At 40.3% G+C, this 23,143-nt stretch overlaps 1 protein-coding gene across 1 annotated transcript; it reads left to right on the top strand.

Annotated features, from left to right (window-relative positions):
• Window positions 1-1,094: 1,094 nt before the first annotated feature.
• LOC149846959 (ATP-dependent Clp protease proteolytic subunit 3, chloroplastic-like) lies at window positions 1,095-22,070 on the top strand. The gene is made up of 5 exons (XM_089998231.1): window positions 1,095-1,493; window positions 1,571-1,685; window positions 20,680-20,855; window positions 21,479-21,574; window positions 21,666-22,070. The coding sequence occupies exons 1-5, from the start codon at window positions 1,164-1,166 to the stop codon at window positions 21,951-21,953; spliced, it is 1,005 nt and encodes a 334-aa protein (XP_089854357.1). The 5' UTR covers window positions 1,095-1,163; the 3' UTR covers window positions 21,954-22,070.
• The last annotated feature ends 1,073 nt before the right edge of the window (window positions 22,071-23,143 follow it).

Genomic DNA, 23,143 nt, shown 5'->3' on the forward strand with positions numbered 1-23,143 from the left:
GAAGCATAAACTTTTATTTTATATTTTTATTTTGTTGAACCTTGCGATGACTTTATACTCTTTTTGTTATGGATGATGTAGCCTATGATGCTTTTATTATGAAAGGATTGTGTTTAATTTGAAAAACAAATTATGCTATGGTTTTTTTGTGCTCACTTTAGACTCTTTCCTTTGAGAAATAATACCTACGAACCTAGACTTGAAAAGTACCGGATCAAGGTATTACAAGGTACAATCTCACTCTCACATGAAAGTGGTGGTTAAAGAAAAGTCATTTCTTGTTCACCAGGTCCGACTCTTTCGGCTGTTCAGTTCAATAAGAGAAAAACTGTCCACTTTTGTATGAAAATTAGTTTGTTTTATCTTGAAAGCTGGTGAAACAAAAACAACTAAACATACCTTTTTCATAGGAAAATGATCGCTTTTTTCACATACCTTAGTAAAACAAACACACCGTATTAATTTTGGTGGAATCATAAAAAAACAGGGCTAGATAACAGGCTGGGCAGCCCGTAGCTCGACGAATGGGTCGAGCTTGGATATAGTTTTCAGAAGAAGGCTTGACCCGAACCATGACAAAATCTCGGGTCAGTTTGTGGCTTACGGGCTACTCACAGGCTATATATATATATATATATATATATATATATATATATATATATATATATATATATATATATATAGAGAGAGAGAGAGAGAGAGATATAGTTAGATAGATAGATAGATAGATAGATAGGTAGATATGGAAATCAAGCTAAATATGTGGTTCAAAAATTGAATACATCTTTAATCTCATTTATTTTTTGCATTTTTAAACTTTTGTTAAAAGAACCTATGAATCAAGGAAACAAATGAAAAATGTTGTAAATACATGAGGACTTGCAACTTGGTCAGATCCGGTCTAAATTAAGCGCATGACCTTAACGGGCTGTGAGTTTTATATTAAACCCAAGCTCAACCTGAACCAGGCCTAAGCCTAACCCGGTTAATCAATGGGGCAGGCTTGACCAGGCCCGACTTCACAACCCGATCAAACCCGTCCGCTGGCCCGGCCCACCCATTGTCCAGGCCTATCGAAAAGGGTCCGAAGAGGGACGAACAGGTAGAAGGCCAGAGACTCTCTCTCTCTCTCCGTCTCCGTCTCCGTCTCCGTCTCCGTCTCCATGGAGTTGAGCACGACGGTATTGGGCTCACCATCATCATCCTTGGCTGCTACAGCTGTGCTAACCTCAACAAGCTCTTCTTCTCCTTCCAAGACCCTTCTCTCTCCTCCTCTTATCCGTTTCAACTACTCAAAGAGAAGTGGTAACCACCTAAATGGGCTCCTACCCACACGCTGCAGAGCCCTCAAATCTTCTTCTTCTTCTTCGTCCACCAGAGCCACCCTTTCTTCGACCTGGAATGTGGGTGGTGGCGCTTGGATGCCTAGTTTGGAGGACCTTGATACCACCAACATGCTTCTGAGGCAGAGGATTGTCTTCTTGGGCTCTCAGGTCTGTGTGTATGCGCGCGCGTGTGTGTGTGTAGGTTCGGAGAGTATTTGTTCTTAGTGGGTGGTGGTGATTTGCAGGTGGACAACTTGACTGCTGATCTAATTATCAGCCAACTTCTGTTTCTGGACGCCGAAGACCCAACGAAAGATATCGTGCTTTTCATCAATTCGCCAGGCGGCTCCGTCACTGCTGGTCTCTCTCTCTATACCAGACTTATTTTCCTTAAAAAAACTTGAATTTCATGTTGCGTTGCATCTAAATGTATTTATGCAGATTGAAAGTTTAGTTGTTATGGTCGTTTTCTTGAACAATAGACCCTTTAAGTTGTTGAGACCGTAAACCATATGCAACCTGTGCTTATTTTGGGGCTACTACTGAATTGGTTGCTTCTTGTTTGTGTGGACTGGTGAAGAGAAGCCTTTGGAGAAACTTTTGTGTTCTGACTACTTTAAAACTCCATGCGTTTTAGTCTATCGAAAAAAAACTCCATGCGTTTTAGAATAGTATCTTGCTAAAGGCGAAAAAAAGATATCTTGGATTGATAAGAGGCCTTTTGTTATCTGTAGGACTTTGGAAACAAAGGAATGAATAATCATGAAACAAGTCAAAATTTATTTTTGGGTTCTAAATGTTGCAGTGAACCTAATAGTACTTTGCCACATTAGTGGAAGAATTGTATTTCCGGCAGTCTTCATGATGCTGCAATCAAGTTGTTATGAATATTAAATTACAAGATGAACTGCAAACAGAGTACTCTTTTAATTCATCTCTAGATATGACCTAGAACAAACTAAACTGGCAACTGGAGTGAGCCTTGCCACAATGTTTTTGCTTCCAATGCTATTGCTCTGTTATTTATATTTTGATAACTTTCCATGATCTTGCATTGGTACAATATTATAGCTTTCTTAATTATTTCATTATAAACACCACTTTTTGATGTAGCACTAGATGTTGCTTATTGTTACCATATATATAAGCTATTTTACCAGGATATGGTTATGGGTTACAAGTAAAGGAGACTATTTATAAAATGTAGTTGAGAAATGGTCATTTCGTAAAAATGATTCGGATAGAACAATCGATCACTGTTCCTATACCAGAGGTATGTAGCTGTTTCTAGAATTGGGTCTATTTATGGCATATTGGGAACTTAAATGGATTAGTGCAATTGTGGATGAAAAGAAGTTTGTTTAACTTGGCTGATTTGTTTAATTTGGGTCATTTGTTTGTTGGATTGGACCATTTCGGTCTCTGCAGCAAATCATAAGGCTGGTTGTTATATTTTGGTAATGTGTGTTTGAATGGAGTGCTATTATGTTTCATGAGATGGATATTACATCATTGATGCTCTATATGAGGCTATGTGCACTTTTACAGCTGCCAACAAATTTCTGTTGTAATTTATTTTTCTAATCAACTTTTAACTTAATATAATGGATATGATGCTCACTTAGTTATTGAAAGCATTGTGCTTGTTGTTGACTTAAAGAATGCACTATTTTGGCATGTGAATTATCAATTTTCACAGGCTTTGGCTATCCTAAGATATAGAGGAAACATTTTCCAAATCATCTTCTGTTGGAAAAGGCAGTTCCAAGGCTTTGATAGTCTTAGGCTGCAGAAGATTTCTAATTTCTTGTGTAGATGTAATGTTAGTCTTTTCTGTCATTTGAATAATAATTTGGTTTGTATACCAAGGATAAAATACTAAAAGTACACTCATCTAGTATAAACAGATAACACATCCCAAATGAAGATGGTTATAGGATGTCTTTTTTTCTTAAACAAATACTTTCTCCTTCCATCTTTCTCTCTTCTCCATCCTAATCAGTTATTGCAGCAGAAGATATTGAAAATAAAAATGCAATTCTTAACACAATATCAAAGTAGAGCAACCATTAATGTACTTATCAATCTCTTCCTCATGGGCCTTTTTCTCTTCTATCCTCTATTTTCTCCACCTAAATATTTCTTTCAGCCTGTATTCCTAAGCCCATATTTGAACCTACTCAGATTAGACCTGAAATTTTCAGATTTGACTGTGTTATCCATAAAAAAAAGGGTTGATGTGAACAGTTTGATAAGCTGCTGATGCCATCCTGTTGTCAGTGTTTTTGTCTCAGATCTCACTATAGGTTGATTTGGATTTCTTTTTAGAATTTTCATATAGCAAAGTAACACAACGACACAGTACACATACCCAAAAACACATCTTTTTGTGAAGTATTCTTGCTATTCTCATTCTTTACTCAAATTTCCGTTCTAGTTATGATGGCTGGTGTTGATCCTTTCTTCCTCAAGTGGTTACTGAAAGCGGAACTTTTCTAATTTCTTTACTAAGAAAAAACAAATAATTCCTCTTATTTGTATCTGAGATTGATGGGTGATCTTCTTCCTGCATAGGCAGAGTCTACTCTATGATGAGGGAGTAATTATCTTGAGCACAAACCCAATCTAGACTCATTAAAGAATGCTCATTCAACATTTTCATATGTTTGGCACTTTCTTTCTGAAGCTTTAGTGCAAGTACTAAATAATTGCACAATCTGAGGTGTATGAGAGTTGGTACATTAGTAGTTTGTCCATATCTGTGCACCAATAATATATTAGTTGAAGAATGGATTTAACACCTGCAGTATGGCAGCTCTATTGTCATTGAATATCTAAACAAAATGGATACAATGATCAACTTATAGCAGTTAGTAGCACAGTTTCTTAGCAAGGCAAGGTCATTCACAACTTTGACGGTTAGGACCTGAATACAATATTTTTGGCACAATGGTTGTTGTGTTCCATGTTCCACATTTGAGGAGTTGTGGTATATGATTTGCAACATATCTATTTATCTCCTCTAATCTGTTCTCTTCTCAAACCCAAAATCAATGTTGTAAGTATCATAACTATGACCTAACTTGATACAATACACACTCGTATCATGATACGAGTGTGTATCATATCCGTATCGCCTGTATCGTATGATACAACTTTGTATCGTACCACATCGTAGGATACAAGGTATATCGTGCGATACGTGTCTGACACACTTTAAAAGGGCCAACACTCAACTTTTTTAATTTTGGGTTTTAAAGACCTCCCTAGGGCTGATTCTCTCATTTGTGTAGATGCCTTTAGAGGAGAAGTCACACACCCTAAGAGGCATGAGAGCGGTTTGGGGGCTGATTCATGCGCAAGGGAGAGGGTTTTTACGAATTTATCACGTAAAAGTACATTTCCATCATTTTTTCACTCAAGGAAGTGGGCTAAGGTAACAAATCCGTATTGTTTGCTTCCCATTGTGTCTACCTCGTAATATGAAAGTATTAGTCTTGTTGCATGTTCTTAATAATTGCAAGATATTTAATATTTTGTATTGTTCTTATGAGATATGCATGCAATATTATCTATATTAGTTGATGTTTGATGATGTCTTGTGCAGTTCATAAATACATAAATGCTTCATATGTGATTTTATGGTTGTATTTTTTGCAATTCATTATTGTTTCATGTGTTATGATTTTTTAAATTTTTTGCTAATTTTTCTTGAATTTTTTGGATTGTTGGAAATTTTTTATTAAAAATTATGATTTTTTACGATACACTACGTATCTAACTTTGGGCCCGACCGATATGGGTAATGATATGCTACTTACAACCTTTCCCAAAATAGCCAAGAAGTCATGACTGTTATGTCTGGTAGCTCACATAAATGAGGACATGGTGGTCATTTCTTCCCAAATCAAGAAAGAATTAGGAGCAACTTTGGGCTACACAAGGTAGTTTTCTGTTTCTTTGCTAACTGTAAATCCTGCAAGTATGTGAGGATTTAATGTTCCTAGGCCTTAATGCAACATATGTGGTATGAAGAAGCCACACATCTGATGCATGCTAACACAAGTCTGAAGCCTCGTCTAGTCCTTAAGTGAACCAAGGGACTTCATTGCTGTCTGTAATTAGTCTTCCATCTCCTTTGCACATGCAACACTTTCATCATCTTTTTCTAGAGTTAGCTTCCAAGGTGGCAAGGATGTAGGATGGAATGTGGATCGTGGTGCAACAAACCATGTGACAAGTGATGCAGGTAACTTCTCACTTTAATTACTTATCAAGGATAGGGGAATGTCATTATTGGTGATGGCAAGTCAAATTTCATCATACATTTCATTGAGGATCTGATTCCTACTTCCTTTAGTTCCTTGCCTCTTCTCAATTCTTTTCTAATTCACAGTTTAATTATAACCTTATTTTTATTCCTCAAGTTATTGATTTAAGCGAGATTCTTTACATTTTTTCGCTCATCTGTTCTCATGCAATATCCATTCATGAAAAAGTTGTTCCTTGAGAAAACAAAGCATCGGAAGATCTATGTCTTGAAGTTCTTCAATCAAGTCATATGTTAATGTGTATTGTTATACAGTTTAGTGTATATGAATTATGGCACAATTGTCTTGGCCATTGTAGTCTTTGTTTATTGGAGAAAACCTATGTCACATGGGTGCGGGTGCAGGAGCGGGTGCGGGGATTCGGCACTTCCAAAAAACCCGGGTGCGGGGGTGCGGCAGGGGCAAAAATGTAAAAAAAAAATTATATATATATATATAATTTTGAAGTTTTAACAGTTTAACATTTATTTTAAATTATTTAAATGTTATAAGGCACAATAATTTATTTTAATTTTTCATGATTTTCTCCTAGGTTTCATCTAGGTGCAGTATGGAAATGGACCACTGTTTCTTAGTCATTGTCACCAATCCATGTGTTATATTCTAGATAATTAGCAGTCTATACCACTCAATGAACTTCTTCATGGAAATGAACTAAAAACTCGGTTTAAGATTAAGCTAAATCAGGACTTTCACCATGCTTCTCCATGAATGTAAAGGCATCTTCTAGAAAATAAAAGCTCTTAAAGGAGAGGAATATGAATGTCACTAATCTTCTTGATGGGTACTAGTGACCTTACCTGGAATCAGGCATGCAAGTGGTTTCATTTAAGCATCCATTAAATCAAGCAGACATTCATTTAGTGGTCAAGACATTGACAGTTGACCCATTACTTGCAGGTTTTAAAAACAGATTGAACCAGAACATCAATTCTGTGCTAACCCTCCAGGCAAGGAGCTTCTGCATTCATTTCTACCACGAAGCACACCCTTGAATTGCAACATGCATTTGAACTTATTTATTCTTAATTGCAACATGCATTTGAACTTATTTATTCTTAGTCATGCATTTGAGCTTATTAATTCTTAGATATACACTGCATACTTAGTTAATTCCATGGCTGGTAGCAAGCGCCTAGTCCCACCACGCAAAATAAAAATGAAGAAGAGCAGTGAATAAGATTACTTCCACTGTTGCCATGCTTCAAGACACATACGCAACATTCAGCAGTGGATGACTTACTAGATACCATTCAACATTTTATAACATTTAAATAAAGGGGAGGGGCTCGGCCCCTCCCCTGTCGACCCAAAAAAGAAAAACATAAATGGGAGGGCGGCCCCTCCCCTGTCGACCCAAAAACGAAAAACATAAAGGGGAGGGGCTCGGCCCCTCCCCTGTCGACCCAAAAAAGAAAAACATAAAGGGGAGGGGCTCGGCCCCTCCCCTGTCGACCCAAAAAAAGAGCTAGATGGGGGAGGGGCTCGGCCCCTCCTGTGCCAAAAAACGAGGGAGCAGGGGAGGCTCAGCCCCTCCCCTGCCGACCCAACAAGAGACCGAGAGGGGGGGGGGGTGCTCGGCCCCTCCCCAACCGACCCAAGAAGAGAGTGAGAGACATACCTGCGAAAGGAGAGGAGGAGCCGAGAGGAGGAGCCTGGGAGGCGGAGCTGGGGCGGCGGCGCTGGGGGCGGTGATGGGAGAGCTCGAGCTCAGGGGGAGAGAGAGGAGAGATTAGGGCAAAAATTTTTTTTTGCCCTAATCCTCCTTTTCATCGGGGGAATTTTTTTTACGCCCAAATTATGGACAAAAATGACCCTGGGTGCGTTGACCGCACCCAGGGTCGTGTTGACCGCACCCGGTGCCGCACCCGCACGCGAACCCGCATCGCGTCGCGTCGACGCGGGTGCGGCATCTGTTTTGCCGAGTCCCTGTGACATAGGAGAAAACTTGTTTGGATGGAAATGTGTCCAATGTTAAAAGAGAGATGATAAGTTATTATGTCTACATTGTCAAGTTAGTAGAAGCCATAAGCTTTTATTTCCCAATCATAGTGAAAGCCAAAAGTGATGGAGACACAACCCGACTAATGGAGAGTCCCGACTACGGGAGAGTCGGTCTCGCAAAAATGAGTACGCATACACACCAAGTGTACGATGCAGAATCGACTAAACCTAAATGAAAAAATTATTTTTTTTTTGTTTTTCAAAAATAAAGACTAACTATGCTAGACTCACTAAGACCTATATATATATACTATGTCACATGGGTGCGGGTGCGGCGCAATTTTAAAAAATTTGGACACGGGGACTCGGCTATATATATATAAATAAATTTGTGACTGTGCATACAGCACAGTCACTGTGATTGTGCACTGTGTACAGCAGTCTATATATATATATATAATCGTTTCTTTTAGTTTTTTCACCCTAAAATAGACGAATATAGACTCGGTCAACATTGACCGAGTCCAAAACGAGGACGGACTCGGCCTCGATTCGTTGACCGAGTTTGGGCCGTATCCGTGTCCGCACCCGTGTCGGGGCGTGTCGACTCGGGTGTGACGCCTCCCTAGCCGAGTCCATGTGACATAGTATATATATATATATATATATATATATATATATATATATATATATATATATATATAAACGACTTACCGAATCTGGACAGAACTTCGCTAAGATCCTAATTCGTCTATATACATATATTTATATATATATATATATAAGTATATATACGAGTCAGCTCCGGTTATATATATATATTTGCCAATTCTGAAAAATAGACCTATTTACTCTGAAATGAACTCCAATTACCAGGTGGGATAGTTGGCACAAAACGATTCAGTTCACAACCTGATTTAGCAAATTCTGTTTTTAAACAAGCTAAGACAACTTCAATCATATGCGGATGAGACAGAATTTTTAATCACAACCCACAACTTGATTCAGCTGTAGTTGATGGGGCTGACAACTCGCACCCAATGCCACATGTAGTCGGTTCAAAGCGAAGGAAAACCGAACCCGATTCGGTCTCACACAATCAAGCACACAGTCTGTTATAGTGGAACCACGCAATCAGATGGTCGGACAGTTCTGACCAACAGAAATTCAAGGTTGATTCAATCCCTTTCAGATTGCACCTATGTTGTCAAAAGCGCTAGGCGGGGCTAGTTGGTAGACCTTCGAAAAGGCCTAGGCGGCCGATTAGGCGGGCAAAAAATTTTAAGAACAAACAATGTAGAAAAAGATAAACTACACAATATTGAGATAAATAAAGCATGCATGAAGTATAACAATTAATATTAAAGGGTCAAAACATAAGAGTGAATGACATTAAACATGGAACAAACAATTAATATTACTTGGGTTTGCATCTTCCATTGTTCTAATTAAACATTTCAAAACAAACAATTATTAATCAATAAAGTAGATAAACAAAACATACACAATATATATATATACTGAACCGTCTAGGTAGCTCGCCTAGTCGAGCTGGGTGGCGCCCAGCGCCTAGGCGGGCGCCTAGGCACACCTTTGACAACATAGGATTGCACATAACATGCTAGACAGGAAACCAAATTGCAGCAGCATGTTAAAACAGAGAATCAGTTTGCAAACAGTCAGTTCGCAAGATCAGTTTCAAGTTAAATTTCATCAGGGGAATACATGCAACAGCAGAGCCGGATCTAACAGCAATCAGACAATGAATTTGCTCAGGCTCAAGCCGATTTCTGAAAACAGAAATTAGCAGGAAAATCAAATCAGAACTTTCTTTTCGCAATGTTTTAAAAGCATCAAGGACCACTATTTCAGAAAATGAGTTCTGAAAATAACAGCCAACAATTTGTAAATAAAGAACCAGTTCACACACTTCAATCTACAATATTTCAACAAGTAAAGCACATATAGAATAACGATTAGCGCACAATGTGAACAAGGGCTGAAGCAAACACCTTTCGCGCCTCAATGCTAATGATTTTGGCGCTATTCCAGTGATATTCGAAATTTCTAGAGGCATGTGTTTGAACAGCGAATATTTCTCAGGAAATGTCAAGTTCAACTAGATGTAAGCGGCTAACACAAATTAACAACAATAACTTCAAACAGTCCGGACAAGTTCGGCCCAGAAATGGCTTCAAACACAAAGTATACACATAAGATTCAATGGGGACAAGAGAAAGAGGGTTGGGTATCTGTAAGAGTGCTGGTACAAACTCCGTTCCAGCTGCAACGGTTCACCAATAGATGGATAACACGAGGTCTGGTTCAGCTGGGGCTTGGTTCATGCCCAGCCACAAATGAACACGGCTTCACAAGTTCGATTCACTCCCAGCCACAATGGACACTCCAAAGAAAAACACTGCAGCAGGTCTTCAAATGAGGACTAAAAGGCGTCCCAAGCTTCTCAAGCTTGGATGTTTCCAAGGCACATAACGTGTCCACCGCGAGCTCCACAAGTTCACCAAGGTCCACAAATTCTCCAAATGCAGATTCACAATTTTCTCTTCATTTTTCTTCCATGTTCTTCCATTTTTTTCTTTCCAGATTTTTTTTTTTCAAAAGATAGCAAAAGACCCCTTCACAATTTTCTGGAGCTCTTTTAAAGAGGGAAAAAGGTGGTTGTAGCTCCCATTGGTCCTTTGGGAGACCAATGAAGGGCCATCTTTTGAAAATTTTGTCTTACTCTCCTCTTGGCTAGCCAATGAAGAGCCATCAAGAGAAAGAGGAAAGCCCCCATATGGGTGACACCTCTAGAAGTGCCAATGGGTTTGAGATGAGGTAGCTGGCCCTTGATTGGTCACTCAAGTGGCCACCTCATTCAAAACACAATAACAAGTGACCACATGGCATGTGGGCCTCCAAACAAAAATGGATCCAGATCTAAATCAAAAACCTGCCCAATAGACCCACTACACTCTCTAGTACCTCAAAAGAAATTTTATTGGATACTAGAACTATCCGGATCCGTAAGATCCGGCCCCTATAAAAAAACAAAAAAAAATCACTACAATATTGTTCTAGGTTTCGAAAATCACAAAATAGGAACCAAGTGCGAGAATGAATTTTCTGAGATGTGAAAACTAGAATTCTCAAAAAAAATTGAAACTGAAATTACTAAAATGTCCTTAAGATCGTTTGGCCTAAATGGGTCGAATTTGGATCGAATCTTTTCGGGTAAGCTTTCTCGGATCGCGTAATCATCGGCGGATCCTCCTCTTGCTCCTCGTAGAGTGTGGAATGGGCCGGATGCATTGCATAAGAAAGGATTTCCTTTCCTTTTCAACTTCTTATTTTGTTGTGTGATGTCTAGCTCCAAAGCCCTCATCTAATTCCAAATACTATGTGACCTTTATTTATGATTATAACCAATATGTTTGGATATTTTTCTTTAGATTCAAGACCAATGGATTGACTGGTTTTGTCATTTCAAAGTATATGTTGAAAACCACTTCTTTTATAAAACTGTGTATTGCAAGCATCAAAAGTCCAACTTTTAGAAAGATAGTATTGAATAAGGTGTGGTGAATACAACTTTCTACAATATTTACTTGATTATGGAATAGAGCATCAAAAATCCTTATGATACCTAGAAAGATAGTATTGCTGAGTGGAAACATTATCACATTGTAGAGATGAACCTACCAATGATGCACACATTAAAATCATGGGCAGATCTACAAAATGTTAGGTGTAAGAAGGAAGGGAGAGAAAATTCAAAGAAGAAAATGGGTTGTTTAGAGATAGTGGTCTTGATGAGGTGGAATAGTCCCATATTGCTTTTGCTTGAGTTTTCTGAGGGCTTTATAAGCAACTAGTGAACTCATACACTTGTTCCTGAGAACAAGGGAGTGGGATGACAAGCACACACGCGCGCGCGCGCGCCCGCCCGCCGTGCCGTGTCATGTCGTGCCGAGCTGAGCCGGGCCGGGCCGGGCTCGGGCTCGGGTTCGGGTAATTGGCCCTTTAGGGCCATATCCAATCAAGACAGTATCTTTTTACCCAAAGTTTCTTCGGTTATTTGGATTCGGTAACGGGTTATGGGAATTGATAACGGGTCACGACTCCTCGTATTTCGTGCCCGTTATGGCCCCTCGGATTCCGTAACGGGTCTCGATTTTTCGAAGACCGTTAACGGATCACGTCTCCTCAGAATCCGTAACGGGTCCTTCCACGTTTCATAACCGTTCGTGGGTTATAAAAGCGTGGTGAGGGCTGGGGTTATGCACAGACTGAGACAGACGAATTTTTGGCTCTGCGATTTCCCATCTCCTCTGTTGCTCTCTCTCTCTCTCTTTCCTGAGTTTTCCCGAAAGGGTGTTCTGCAACATTTGGTTCGTGGAGGTTGTTTTCGAAGGACGACCCGCCGGAGTGCACCGTTCGGTTCGTCGTGGCTATTGTATCCTGGGGGAAGGACGCCGGACCCTGATCTGCACAGTATGTGAGGGCGAATCTTCTCTAAGGGGAGTACTTTCGTACGCCTTAGCCTTTTACACAGTATTAACATGCGTTCGTTGTTTTCATTGTGTTCTATGCAACTATTTGTCTATTTGCTGTGGTCTGGATTTTGGTTGCTTGCGGAAACCGACATGCCTGCACCCTGTCATTGTTTCGGTCTTCTATTGATCATGATTTATACTTTGTTGTATTTCCTTATTTATATCATGTTTTATATCATGATGACGACTGTGAAACTGTGTGATCCGAAAAATGATCCAACAGTCTTAGAGAAGATTCTAAGCATGTCGTCTTCTTCTGCGTTTGTACCAAAAGTGGACATGTCCGGTATGCCGGAAAAGTTTGCCGGTCAGAACTTCAAGCGTTGGCAGCAACGCATGAAGATCTGGTTCACTACGATAGGGCTGTTGAATGTTCTGGAAATCGACTGCCCTTCGGTGTCTGATACTAACCCTGACCCTTCTGCAGTCACTGCAGTTGTAGAGTGGAAAGAAAAGGACAGTATATGTCGTGGCTGCATATTGTTGGCTCTGTCCAACACATTGTTCGATGTGTACTGTTCTTCGTCTACCACTGCTAAGGGTCTATGAGATCAACTTGACAAGAAGTACAATACCGAAGACCAAGGTCTTGAAAAGTACTCTGTTGCCAAGTTTCTGAAATATCAGATGGTAGAGGGCAAGTCGGTCACTGAGCAGGCACACAAGTTTCTGCTACTGCTTCATAGTTTGGCTGAGGCTGAAATGAAACTTCCTGAGAAGTTTCAAGTTATGACCATCGTAGAGAAATTTCCTAAGTCTTGGGTAGACTTCGGTATGTCTCTCAAGCACCGTAGAGGGAAAATTTCCCTAGATAATCTTATGGTAGCCATTGCCATTGAAGAGGAGCATAGGAGCCAGAAACAGATCGTGATGCCAACTGAACCGCCTAAGGTGAACATGATGACCGGAGCTTTTAAGGGCAAAGGACAAAAATCGAAATCTGCAATGAAAAACCAGTTTAAACCTAAGGCCAAAATCCAGAAAAAGGCAAAGAACAAACCGTGCTGGAACTGTGGGCAGGTTGGGCACTGGGCTAAGGAATGTCCTTCCAAGAAGGCCAAAGCTCATGGGACCACAGACGGAACGCCTCAAGTCAACATAGTGACTGAGGTCGTTGGGACCAGTACTGGGTATGTTTCTGTTCACCCGCAAATCTATCACGTCTATGAGCCAATAGAGTGGCTGGTTGACACTGGGGCTAATGTGCACGTTTGTGCTGATAAGTCTGTCTTTGTCTCATACCATGCTGCTGCAGGCAGATCCGTGACTATGGGCAATTCAACGACTGCAAAGGTGTTAGGGATTGGACGCGTGGATCTGAAGTTTCCTTCAGGACGAGTTTTATCTTTACACAGAGTGCACCATGTGCCTGTAGTTAGAAGGAACATTCTAAGTGGTTCATGTCTTGTTAGAGAGGGTTATGAATTTAACTTTAAATGTAATAAAGTTGTTATTTTACATTCTGGAACCTTTATTGGCAAAGGGTATTTAGATGATGGTTTATTTAAACTTCGTGTTGAACATGTTTGCAGTGATAAATTAGAAAATGATGTTTCTTTTGATTCATTGTCTAATGTTGCATATAACATAGAATCATCTGACTTATAGCATAATAGATTAGGTCATGTGAATTTCAACTCTGTGAAACGCATAATGAACTTGAAAATGATTCCTGAGCATTCCATTGATACAACTAAAAAATGTGAAATTTGTGTGCAAGCAAAACAATGTAGGAAACCATTCCATACGATTGTTAGAGATTCTGAAATATTGGATCTGGTGCATACCATGGTTGCCAGTTGAGGAAGCAATACGGGAAGCGGGAGCGGGAAGCGAGGCACTTTCAAAAATTTAGGAAGCGGGGAAGCATGGGACCACTTAGGACCGATTCAGGAAGCATCTCGGAAGCGTCTCAGAAGCGAGGGGGAAGCGACAAAAATAAAAATAAAAAATAAAAAATACAAAAAAATTGAAAAAAAAAAACAGGGGAAGCGAGGGGGAAGCGAGGGGGAAGCGCGCTTCCCATTAAAGGGAAGCGCGTCCCCCATTAAAGGGAAGCGTGCTTCCCAAAAAAGGGGGACGCTTCCCCCCACGCTTCGGAAGCGCGACGTTTCGCGCTTCGGGGAAGCGCGCTTCCCCTTTTAGCTAGGCGCTTCCGGTAACCCTGGTGCATACAAATATCTGTGAGTTTAATAGAGTATTAACCAGAAATCATAAAAAGTATTTTATCACTTTTATAGATGATGGCACTAAATACTGTTATGTGTATCTGCTAAAATCAAAAGATGAAGCTTTTGATAAGTTTCTTAATTTTAAGAATGAAGCAGAAACACAAACTGGTAGAAAACTTAAAAGATTGAGGTCTGATAGAGGAGAAGAATATACCTCTAATAAACTCGATGAATATTGCAAGTCTGTTGGAATAGTTCATGAGTTTACTGCTCCATATTCTCCTTAATCCAATGGGATTGCAGAAAGAAAGAATAGAACCCTAACTGACATGATAAATACTCTACTTGGGAGTTCTGGATTACCTACCTATATGTGGGGGGATGCTCTGAATACGGCTTGCCATATTCTGAATAGAGTACCTCAGAAGCATAAGGATAGTAGCCCTTTCGAACTCTGGAGAAATAGGAAAGCCAGCTTAAAATACCTTAAAGTGTGGGGGTGCCTTGCTAAGGTACTTGTCCCAGAACACAATAGGAAGAAGCTAGGTCCTAAAACAGTAGATGCTGTCTTTTTGGGTTATGTAGAGAACAGCTATGCCTACAAGTTCTTAGTAATTAAGTCTGAGATATCTGGCATAGACGTTAACTCTATTGTAGAGCTTCGAGAAGCTATATTCTTTGAGGATGTATTTCCCATGAAAGTTGGTATACCTCAGAATTTGTTTTCTTTAGATATGCCTTCAACTTCTGGTTCCATTCTCGAACATGTGGAAAGGATGATAGATGTGGGGGTAGAACCATCTTGTTCTCATCCTAGACCCGATGAGTCTAAGGAAGTGGTTGAACCTAGAAGGAGCAAGAGACCAAGGATTACCAAGGATTTGGGAAGTGACTTTATCACTTACCTTATCGAAGATGATCCTCCCACTTTCCGAGATGCAATGGCTTCACCTGAAGCAAAGCATTGGAAAGATGCCATCAAGAGTGAAATGGACTCTATTATCTCTAATGGTACTTGGGAACTGGTTGACCTCCCTCGTGGTAGTTCCACAATTGGGTGCAAATGGATCTTTAAGAAGAAGTTGAAACCAGATGGATCCATTGACAAGTACAAGGCGAGACTGGTTGCCAAGGGGTTCAAACAAAAGGAGGGAATAGACTATTTTGATACCTATTCTCCGGTTACCCGGATGACCACTATTAGGGTGCTTATTGCACTGGCTTCCATTTATGATCTCTCGGTCCATCAAATGGACGTGAAGACCGCTTTCTTGCATGGCGATCTTGAAGAAGAGATCTATATGGATCAACCTGAGGGTTATGTGGCTCCTGGTAATAAAGATAAAGTTTGTAGACTTGTTAAGTCATTATATGGACTTAAACAAGCCCCTAAACAATGACATGAAAAGTTTGATAATATTATTTTATCATTTGGCTTTGTTGTCAATGAATCTGATAAGTGTGTTTATTGTAAAGTTAAAAGGGTTAGCCATTTCTCAATCTCACTTTGTTGAGAAAGTACTTGTGAAATTTGGCTATAACCAAGGGAGATCTGTAGCAACTCCATATGACCCTTCTATCCCTCTTCATAAGAATACGACTGGTGTTCCTGTGTCTCAATTGAGGTATTCCCAGATTATTGGAAGTTTGATGTATCTTGCAAATTGCACGAGACCAAATATTTCGTTCTCCGTGACAAAATTAAGTAGATACACAAGTTGTCCAAATCGCACTCATTGGAAGGCATTGGACAGGGTACTTAGATACCTGAAAGGAACTATTTCCTTGAGTTTGCATTACAAGAGATTCCCTGCAGTTCTTGAGGGATATAGTGATGCGAGCTGGATAGCCATGAACTCTGGAAGTTATGGCGTGACAGGGTATGTATTTACCTTGGGTGGCGGCGCAGTCGCCTGGAGATCAGTAAAGCAGACCATCTTGTCTCGATCTACTTTTGAGGCTGAACTCTGTGCTTTAGATGTCACAAGATTGGAAGTTGAATGGTTAAAGGGACTTCTTGAGGAACTTCCTTTAATGTGCAAGCCAATTCCTGCGATATCTGTGCATTGTGACAATATGGCCACAATTGCAAAGATTAAAAGCACAAAATGTAACCAAAAGCAGAGGAGACACATCCAAGTCAGAATAAAATCTGTAAGGGAACTGGTGTCTCAGTTAGTGGTTGTTGTGGACTATGTTGGATCCAAAGAGAACACAGTTGATCCATTAACGAAAGGATTAAATAAGTCTTTAGTCCTAAAATCCAGAGAGGGGATGAGACTGAAACCCATCAGTAGTTCATCTGCAGTAGCAACCCAACCTATCTGAGTGGAGATCCCACAAAGTAGGTTTAATGTGGTAATAACAAGTTGTAGGGTGAACTAGATAGCACCTTATTTATATGATATTATGTATCTGTGTCTGTTCCCCTGTTTACTCTATAAAGGTGCTGTAGCTGCAAGTTAAGGAAGAGTTAAAACTCTGAATGGGTTCAAAGCCTTATAGGCGAGATGTTAGCAGTGCATCTTTGGAGAAGCCTACCTATGTGAGTGTGACTGTGTGACCGCAGTTTAAGGAATTGGGTTATTCCTGAAGTCACTCATGAAACAGGATTCGGGCGCATGGCCTTTAACGCGCCGCCCCTAAAGATTACAACCAGAACCTTTATCATGTTGTTGCTGATGGACACTCCTACACCAAAGGTTCAAGTTCAAGACTTCAGTTCACTTCGTTCCTGTGGGGGTAAAGTTAGTCAACTAAGGTAGTGGTTCAAACCGGAAGGTACCATTGCTGAAATCATGATATGTCCTGTTGCAGGTTGTCTCATTTTGCACCTTGGTTTCCTCCCGTTTCATTCTTTGAATTTGTGGGAGAATGTTAGGTGTAAGAAGGAAGGGAGAGAAAATTCAAAGAAAAAAATGGGTTGTTTAGAGATAGTGGTCTTGATGAGGTGGAATAGTCCCATATTGCTTTTGCTTGAGTTTTCTGAGGGCTTTATAAGCAACTAGTGAACTCATACACTTGTTCCTGAGAACAAGGGAGTGGGATGACCACCACACACACACGCGCGCACGCGTGCGCCCGCCCGCCGTGTCGTGCCGAGCCGGGCTCGGGTTCGGGTAATTGGCCCTTTAGGGCCATATCCATTCAAGACAAAGTATCTTTTTACCCAAAGTTTTTTCGGTTATTTGGATTCGGTAACGGGTTATGGGAATGGATAACGGGTCACGACTCCTCGTATTTCGTGCCCGTTATGGCCCCTCGGATTCTGTAACGGGTCTCGATCTTTCGAAGACCGTTAACGGATCACGTTTCCTTAGAATCCGTAACGGGTCCTTCCACGTTTCATAACCGTTCGTGGGTTATAAAAGCGTGGTGAGGACTGGGGTTACGCACAGACTGAGACAGACGAATTTCTGGCTGTGCGATTTCCCATCTCCTCTGTTGCCCTCTCTCTCTCTCTCTCTCTCTCTCTTTCCTGAGTTTTCCCGAAAGGGTGTTCTGCAACATTTGGTTCGTGGAGGTTGTTTTCGAAGGACGACCCGCCGGAGTGCACCGTTCGGTTCGTCGTGGCTATTGTATCCTGGGGGAAGGACGCCGGACCCTGATCTGCACAGTATGTGGGGGCGAATCTTCTCTAAGGGGAGTACTTTCGTACGCCTTAGCCTTTTACACAGTATTAACATGCGTTCGTTGTTTTCATTGTATTCTATGCAACTCTTTGTCTATTTGCTGTGGTCTGGATTTTGGTTGCTTGCGGAAACCGACATGCTTGCACCCTATCATTGTTTTGGTCTTCTATTGATCATGATTTATACTTTGTTGTATTTCCTGATTTATATCATGTTTTATATCATGATGACGACTGTGAAACTGTGTGATCCGAAAAATGATCCAACACAAAATAAGGTGTTTCATGCCTCAATTATATAATTAATAAAATATCTGAAAGTACATGGAAAATGCACACCTTATTATTTTCTTTATAAGGAACACGTTTTTCGTGCCTAAGAACCTTTAAGCGTTGATGTTGTGTTCATAATGAGGACTAAAATATGCATCAAGATACACTTGGCCTATGCCACACGAACTCGTTAAAAAGGCCGTCGTACCCGTGTTGACCGACGCGGGTGCATGTGTAGCATCCGGTGTGGCAAATATTAAAATTTGCCGCACTGGATGTGGTTAAATACCTCTGGGTGCGATCAACCTGCACTCAGGGTTATATTTGTCTAAAATGGACTCAGTCAACTTTGATCGAGTCCATTTTGGTCCAATTTAAAAAAATGAATTTGGGGGAGGGGGGTGTAGGGACGATTGCACCACCCCCGAACCCGATTCCTCCCCCTCTTCAACTCCACCTCTTCCAATGACGGCGACAGCAACGCCGAAGGCGCTGACGACGAGGAGGTGAAATAGGTACGACTCTCTCTCTCTCTCTCTCTGTGTGTGTGTGTGTGTGTTCCTCTTATTCCTCCTTCGCCTGTCTTTCGTCTTCTTCTTCCTTCTCCTCCTCCTATCTTCTTCTTCCTTCTCTGCCTTCTCCTCCTCTCTTTCTTCTTCTTCCTTCTCCTCCTCTTTCTTTTTTTTCTTCTTTCTTCTCCTCCTTCCTGCCCCTCTCCTCGTTGGTGCAGGGGCCGAACCCAAGCCTGCTCCAAAAGAGGCTTTGGTGAACCCAGGCTTGGGTTCAACAAAGCCGAACCTAGGCCGCCCCCTCTTCAACTCTTCCTCTTCCGACGACGGTGACAGCAACGCCGAAGGCGCTGCTGACGACGATGAGGTGAAATAGGTACAACTCTCTATCTGTTCCTCCTCTTATTCCTCGTTCGCCTCTCTTTCTTCTTCTTTTTTATCTACCTCCTCCTCCTTCTTGCTCCTCTCCTCGTTGGCGCAAGGGCCGAACCCAGGTCTGCTCCAAAAGAGGCTCTGGTGAACCCAAGCTTGGGTTCAACAGAGCTGAACCTAGGCCGACTGGGTTCGGCTCTGGTGAACTCAGGCCTGGGTTCACGAGAACCGAACCCAAGCTTGGAATAACAATTGTAGATTGTTAATTTGATTTATTGCATAATGATTTGATGAATTGATGATATGATAATTGTTTTTATTTCATTAGTGTTTACTTAAAACTGTTGAAATATATATATACACCCTCCCCGCACCCCCACACCCAAGTTTTTTAAGGTGCTGCATCCGCACCCTCATCTATGTGACATAGCAGTTTGCAAAAAAAGGTCTAGATGTTATTGTCCAGGTTGCAAAAAATTTTAGCCTCAAGGCACATTATTCTTGTTAAACTAAATTAGGATGTGAGTAGTGCAGATAATAATTGTCATCCTAGTTTATCAACTTCATATTTTTGTGATGGTCAATCTTCCTAACTAACTAATAATGAAAACTAGGATGCTACATTTGATTATGTTTTCCGGTTGATGCCATATTCGGATCAATAATGCAGCTAACAGCTGATCTCATTCAGCCAATCACTGAGATAATCACGCTAGTGATCTGAACTCAGCCACACAAGTCAAGGGACTTTAGCATCTCACTGAGTTGTGGTGTACTTGTCCTTTCTAAAATGTCTTCATCTTTTTAACAAGCTGAAAATGTCAAAATATGAGAAACTACATGTCTGTCCTAGCCTTGCAACTGATAACATGATCTACGTGCAAGTTATGTTCTCATGCACGGTTCTGCTTCCTTCTATTAGGACACACACTGTGAGTTGCAGCATAGTCACTTCAGTCAACATTATCTTCATGTGATTATCAATCATGAATAAATGTGGTGTTTGCTTTGTACTTATGCAGGCTCCATTTTCCATTGCCATGTTGTTTGATTATCAGTTAACTTTAGCTATATCATTTATAGTGTCTAAGATTGAGCCATCCTGGTGAAAATTTTCTTTATATTAAAAAATAACCGTGATGCATGTAGAGTACATGCATGAAGTGTGGATGGATCTACAAATGCATCTATCACATGTGAACAAAAACGTGCACATCATAAAATGTTTATTTTTATGATACAGCCATTTTTATGAAGTTTACAATATAAGGGGATATGTAACGAGAGCCAAAATGGAGTATTTGTGTGACATAGGTTTTATTGCTTAATTTGTTATTAGCATGAAGTGTGATGGCCCTTGCATTTAAGTTGACAGACACCGAACAAATGAAACCATTCATATGCAAGACCCTTCCCATGAATGCCTGGCCTTTTCTGAAAATATGCTTCTGAACCATTTTATTATTTTGTGATTGATATGTGTCAAAAATGACATTATTTATTTAACTCGATCATTACCGTGTCTACTATCTTTTTACCACTATGCTGTTTTTATTGTAACTTGCAGGAATGGGTATATATGATGCTATGAAATTGTGCAAGGCTGATGTTTCAACTGTCTGCCTGGGTCTTGCGGCTTCCATGGGTGCATTTCTGCTTGCATCTGGAACTAAAGGAAAGCGATATTGTATGCCAAATGCAAGAGTAATGATTCATCAGCCACTAGGAACTGCTGGAGGGAAAGTGAGTATGCCTTCCTGTGTTTATTGTGGAAAAGTTATCTTTTAGATTTAATGATAGCAAACTCAGCTAAGGTATTAGGACTGTGATGTCTAATTGGTCATATGGGCAAGTGCATCTGTTATATTATATGGATAATTAGGTGTGCTCGTATTTGTTCTTCTGAATGTTAGGAGCAATTTAGTCTTGTTATGTCTGCGTATGCACATGCTTGTGCTTGTGATAGCGTTGTGTTGTGTTGTGTTGTGTTGTGTTGTGCTGTGTGTGTGTGTGTGTGTGTGTGTGTGTGTGTGAGAGAGAGAGAGAGAGAGAGAGAGAGAGAGAGAGAGAGAGAGATCCCATCTGGTTGATATATGTGAATCTTAATCTCAGAGAGTTGGAGCCACTTATCCTATCTGGTTGATATTTGTGAATCTTAATCTCTCCCTATGCTTGTGCTGTTCTTTTTGATAGTTGAAAAAAAAAAGAAAACACATTTAGTCAATTTCATAGGGAACCATAATACATCTCTCTCTTATGGTTTTTATTATCTTGATGTTGAGAATTGGGTATTTATGGTGCACATATGACATGTCCTTGTCCAATCGAAGTCACTGACATATTTTATCCTCCGTGTTTTGATGTAGACAACTGAGATGGGGTTGCAGATTAGAGAAATGATGTATCACAAAGTGAAACTGAATAAAATACTGTCAAGAATTACGGGGAAGCCAGAAAGTCAGGTGAGTTATGATAATTAATGTTTTTAGAAGCACTAGAATAATTCTTTCGTATTTCAAATCCAACTTTTCTATTGGATCTCTTTTTATGCAGATTGAAGAGGACACTGACCGTGATAATTTTATGAATCCTTGGGAAGCAAAGGACTATGGTCTGGTTGATGCTGTCATAGATGATGGTAAACCAGGTTTAGTTGCTCCTATTGCAGAAATCGTGCCGCCACCAAAGACCCGTGTATGGGAGTATTGGAAAGTTGAAGGAAGCAGAAAAACTAGGAAGAATTTGCCATCTGAGCAGGCGCTTACACAAAACAATAGTGAAGGGGGTGATGGGGGTCAGGGTAGTGATAAGCAGGCAAAGGAAGAACCAACAGCTGTATGATTTCTTTAAAATTGCCTGTGCCATTCTTTTCAGTTGATCTGGAAGAAAACTATTTACTTGTATCATTTGATGAAATATCAGGTGGGAATAATATTTATTGGAATTTTGTTGCCTCAAGCCATTAATGTGGATATCAGATGAAATTGTCACTTTACCTGTTGAAAGGCCAAAGGGTGAAATTGCAACGTTTATGTTGTCAATGGCACCATAATATTTCATTGTGTCCTTGGAGTGCATGGATTTTAGATATTGCGCTTTCAGGCTCCCGTACTGTCCTAACCTTCTCTCTTTTGCAAGAAGCGGCCGCTTTAGGATTCGAACCCATGATCTCTCATTTGCAAGCCCAGCACTTTACCATTGCACCAAGCAGTGACCTCTCCTCTCAATGTAATAACGTGTTGTAAAAACATAAGTTCGTAGAAGTTGATGTCCAAGTCCGTGTTTACAAAGACAGGCGCAATATTAATACGGTGGGAAATGAAAACCTACCAGAAAACCTCTTAAACCTACCAAATATGAGACATTTATCAGATTTTCAGTATATTTTCCGGACCTTACAGATGTGTCTAGCATGATTGATTTACTGGAAGTAGACACTTGTATTATGCATTTTGCATGGAAAAATTGGTATTTGGAGCCTTAAAAAATTTTAAATTGTATGCAGTTGATTTTTGAAACCTTATAAAAACATATCCATGCATCTGAATCAAATACTCCAAAAACTGATTCCTATGAAAACAAGCACATAGATCACATCACGGTCAGAATTTTGAAAAAATACCAAAAATTTGATAAATGTTTCTTATTGGGTAGGTTTGAGAGGTTTTCTGTTGGGTAGGTTTTCATTTCCTTTAATATGGTAACTGGCAAAATAATTATAGTTTTTTTAATTACTATGGGTTAATTTATTCTATTCAAAGAAAGAAAAATGGGCATTTTAATGATTACGATGGTTCTCAAGATGGAGTGTGTGGGTCCACTTGCGTTGAGAATTCATCGGGCTCTGTACGTTCATCCGGTTTGTCTCTTCAACTCTTGAGTCGTCATCACGATCTTGCTTCTGAGAGTTGTGCTGCATTTATCGCCCATGATGGATCCTGGGCCCGTTCATTTTTTAATGATCGTGGGATCTTTTGTTCTGCCGATTCTACCCTTCATATTCTAACGATATTCCTACCGTGCGAAGGCGT

This window comes from Nuphar pumila, chromosome 2, assembly GCF_984573655.1.
Source record: "Nuphar pumila chromosome 2, dmNupPumi1.hap1.1, whole genome shotgun sequence".
Taxonomy (NCBI): domain Eukaryota; kingdom Viridiplantae; phylum Streptophyta; class Magnoliopsida; order Nymphaeales; family Nymphaeaceae; genus Nuphar; species Nuphar pumila.

Coding starts and splice junctions, on each gene's coding strand:
- LOC149846959 (XM_089998231.1), top strand. CDS start 1,164: ATGGAGTTGAGCACGACGGTATTGGGCTCACCATCATCATCCTTGGCT. Junction 1,494..1,570: donor TTGTCTTCTTGGGCTCTCAG/GTCTGTGTGTAT, acceptor GGTGATTTGCAG/GTGGACAACTTGACTGCTGA. Junction 1,686..20,679: donor AGGCGGCTCCGTCACTGCTG/GTCTCTCTCTCT, acceptor TGTAACTTGCAG/GAATGGGTATATATGATGCT.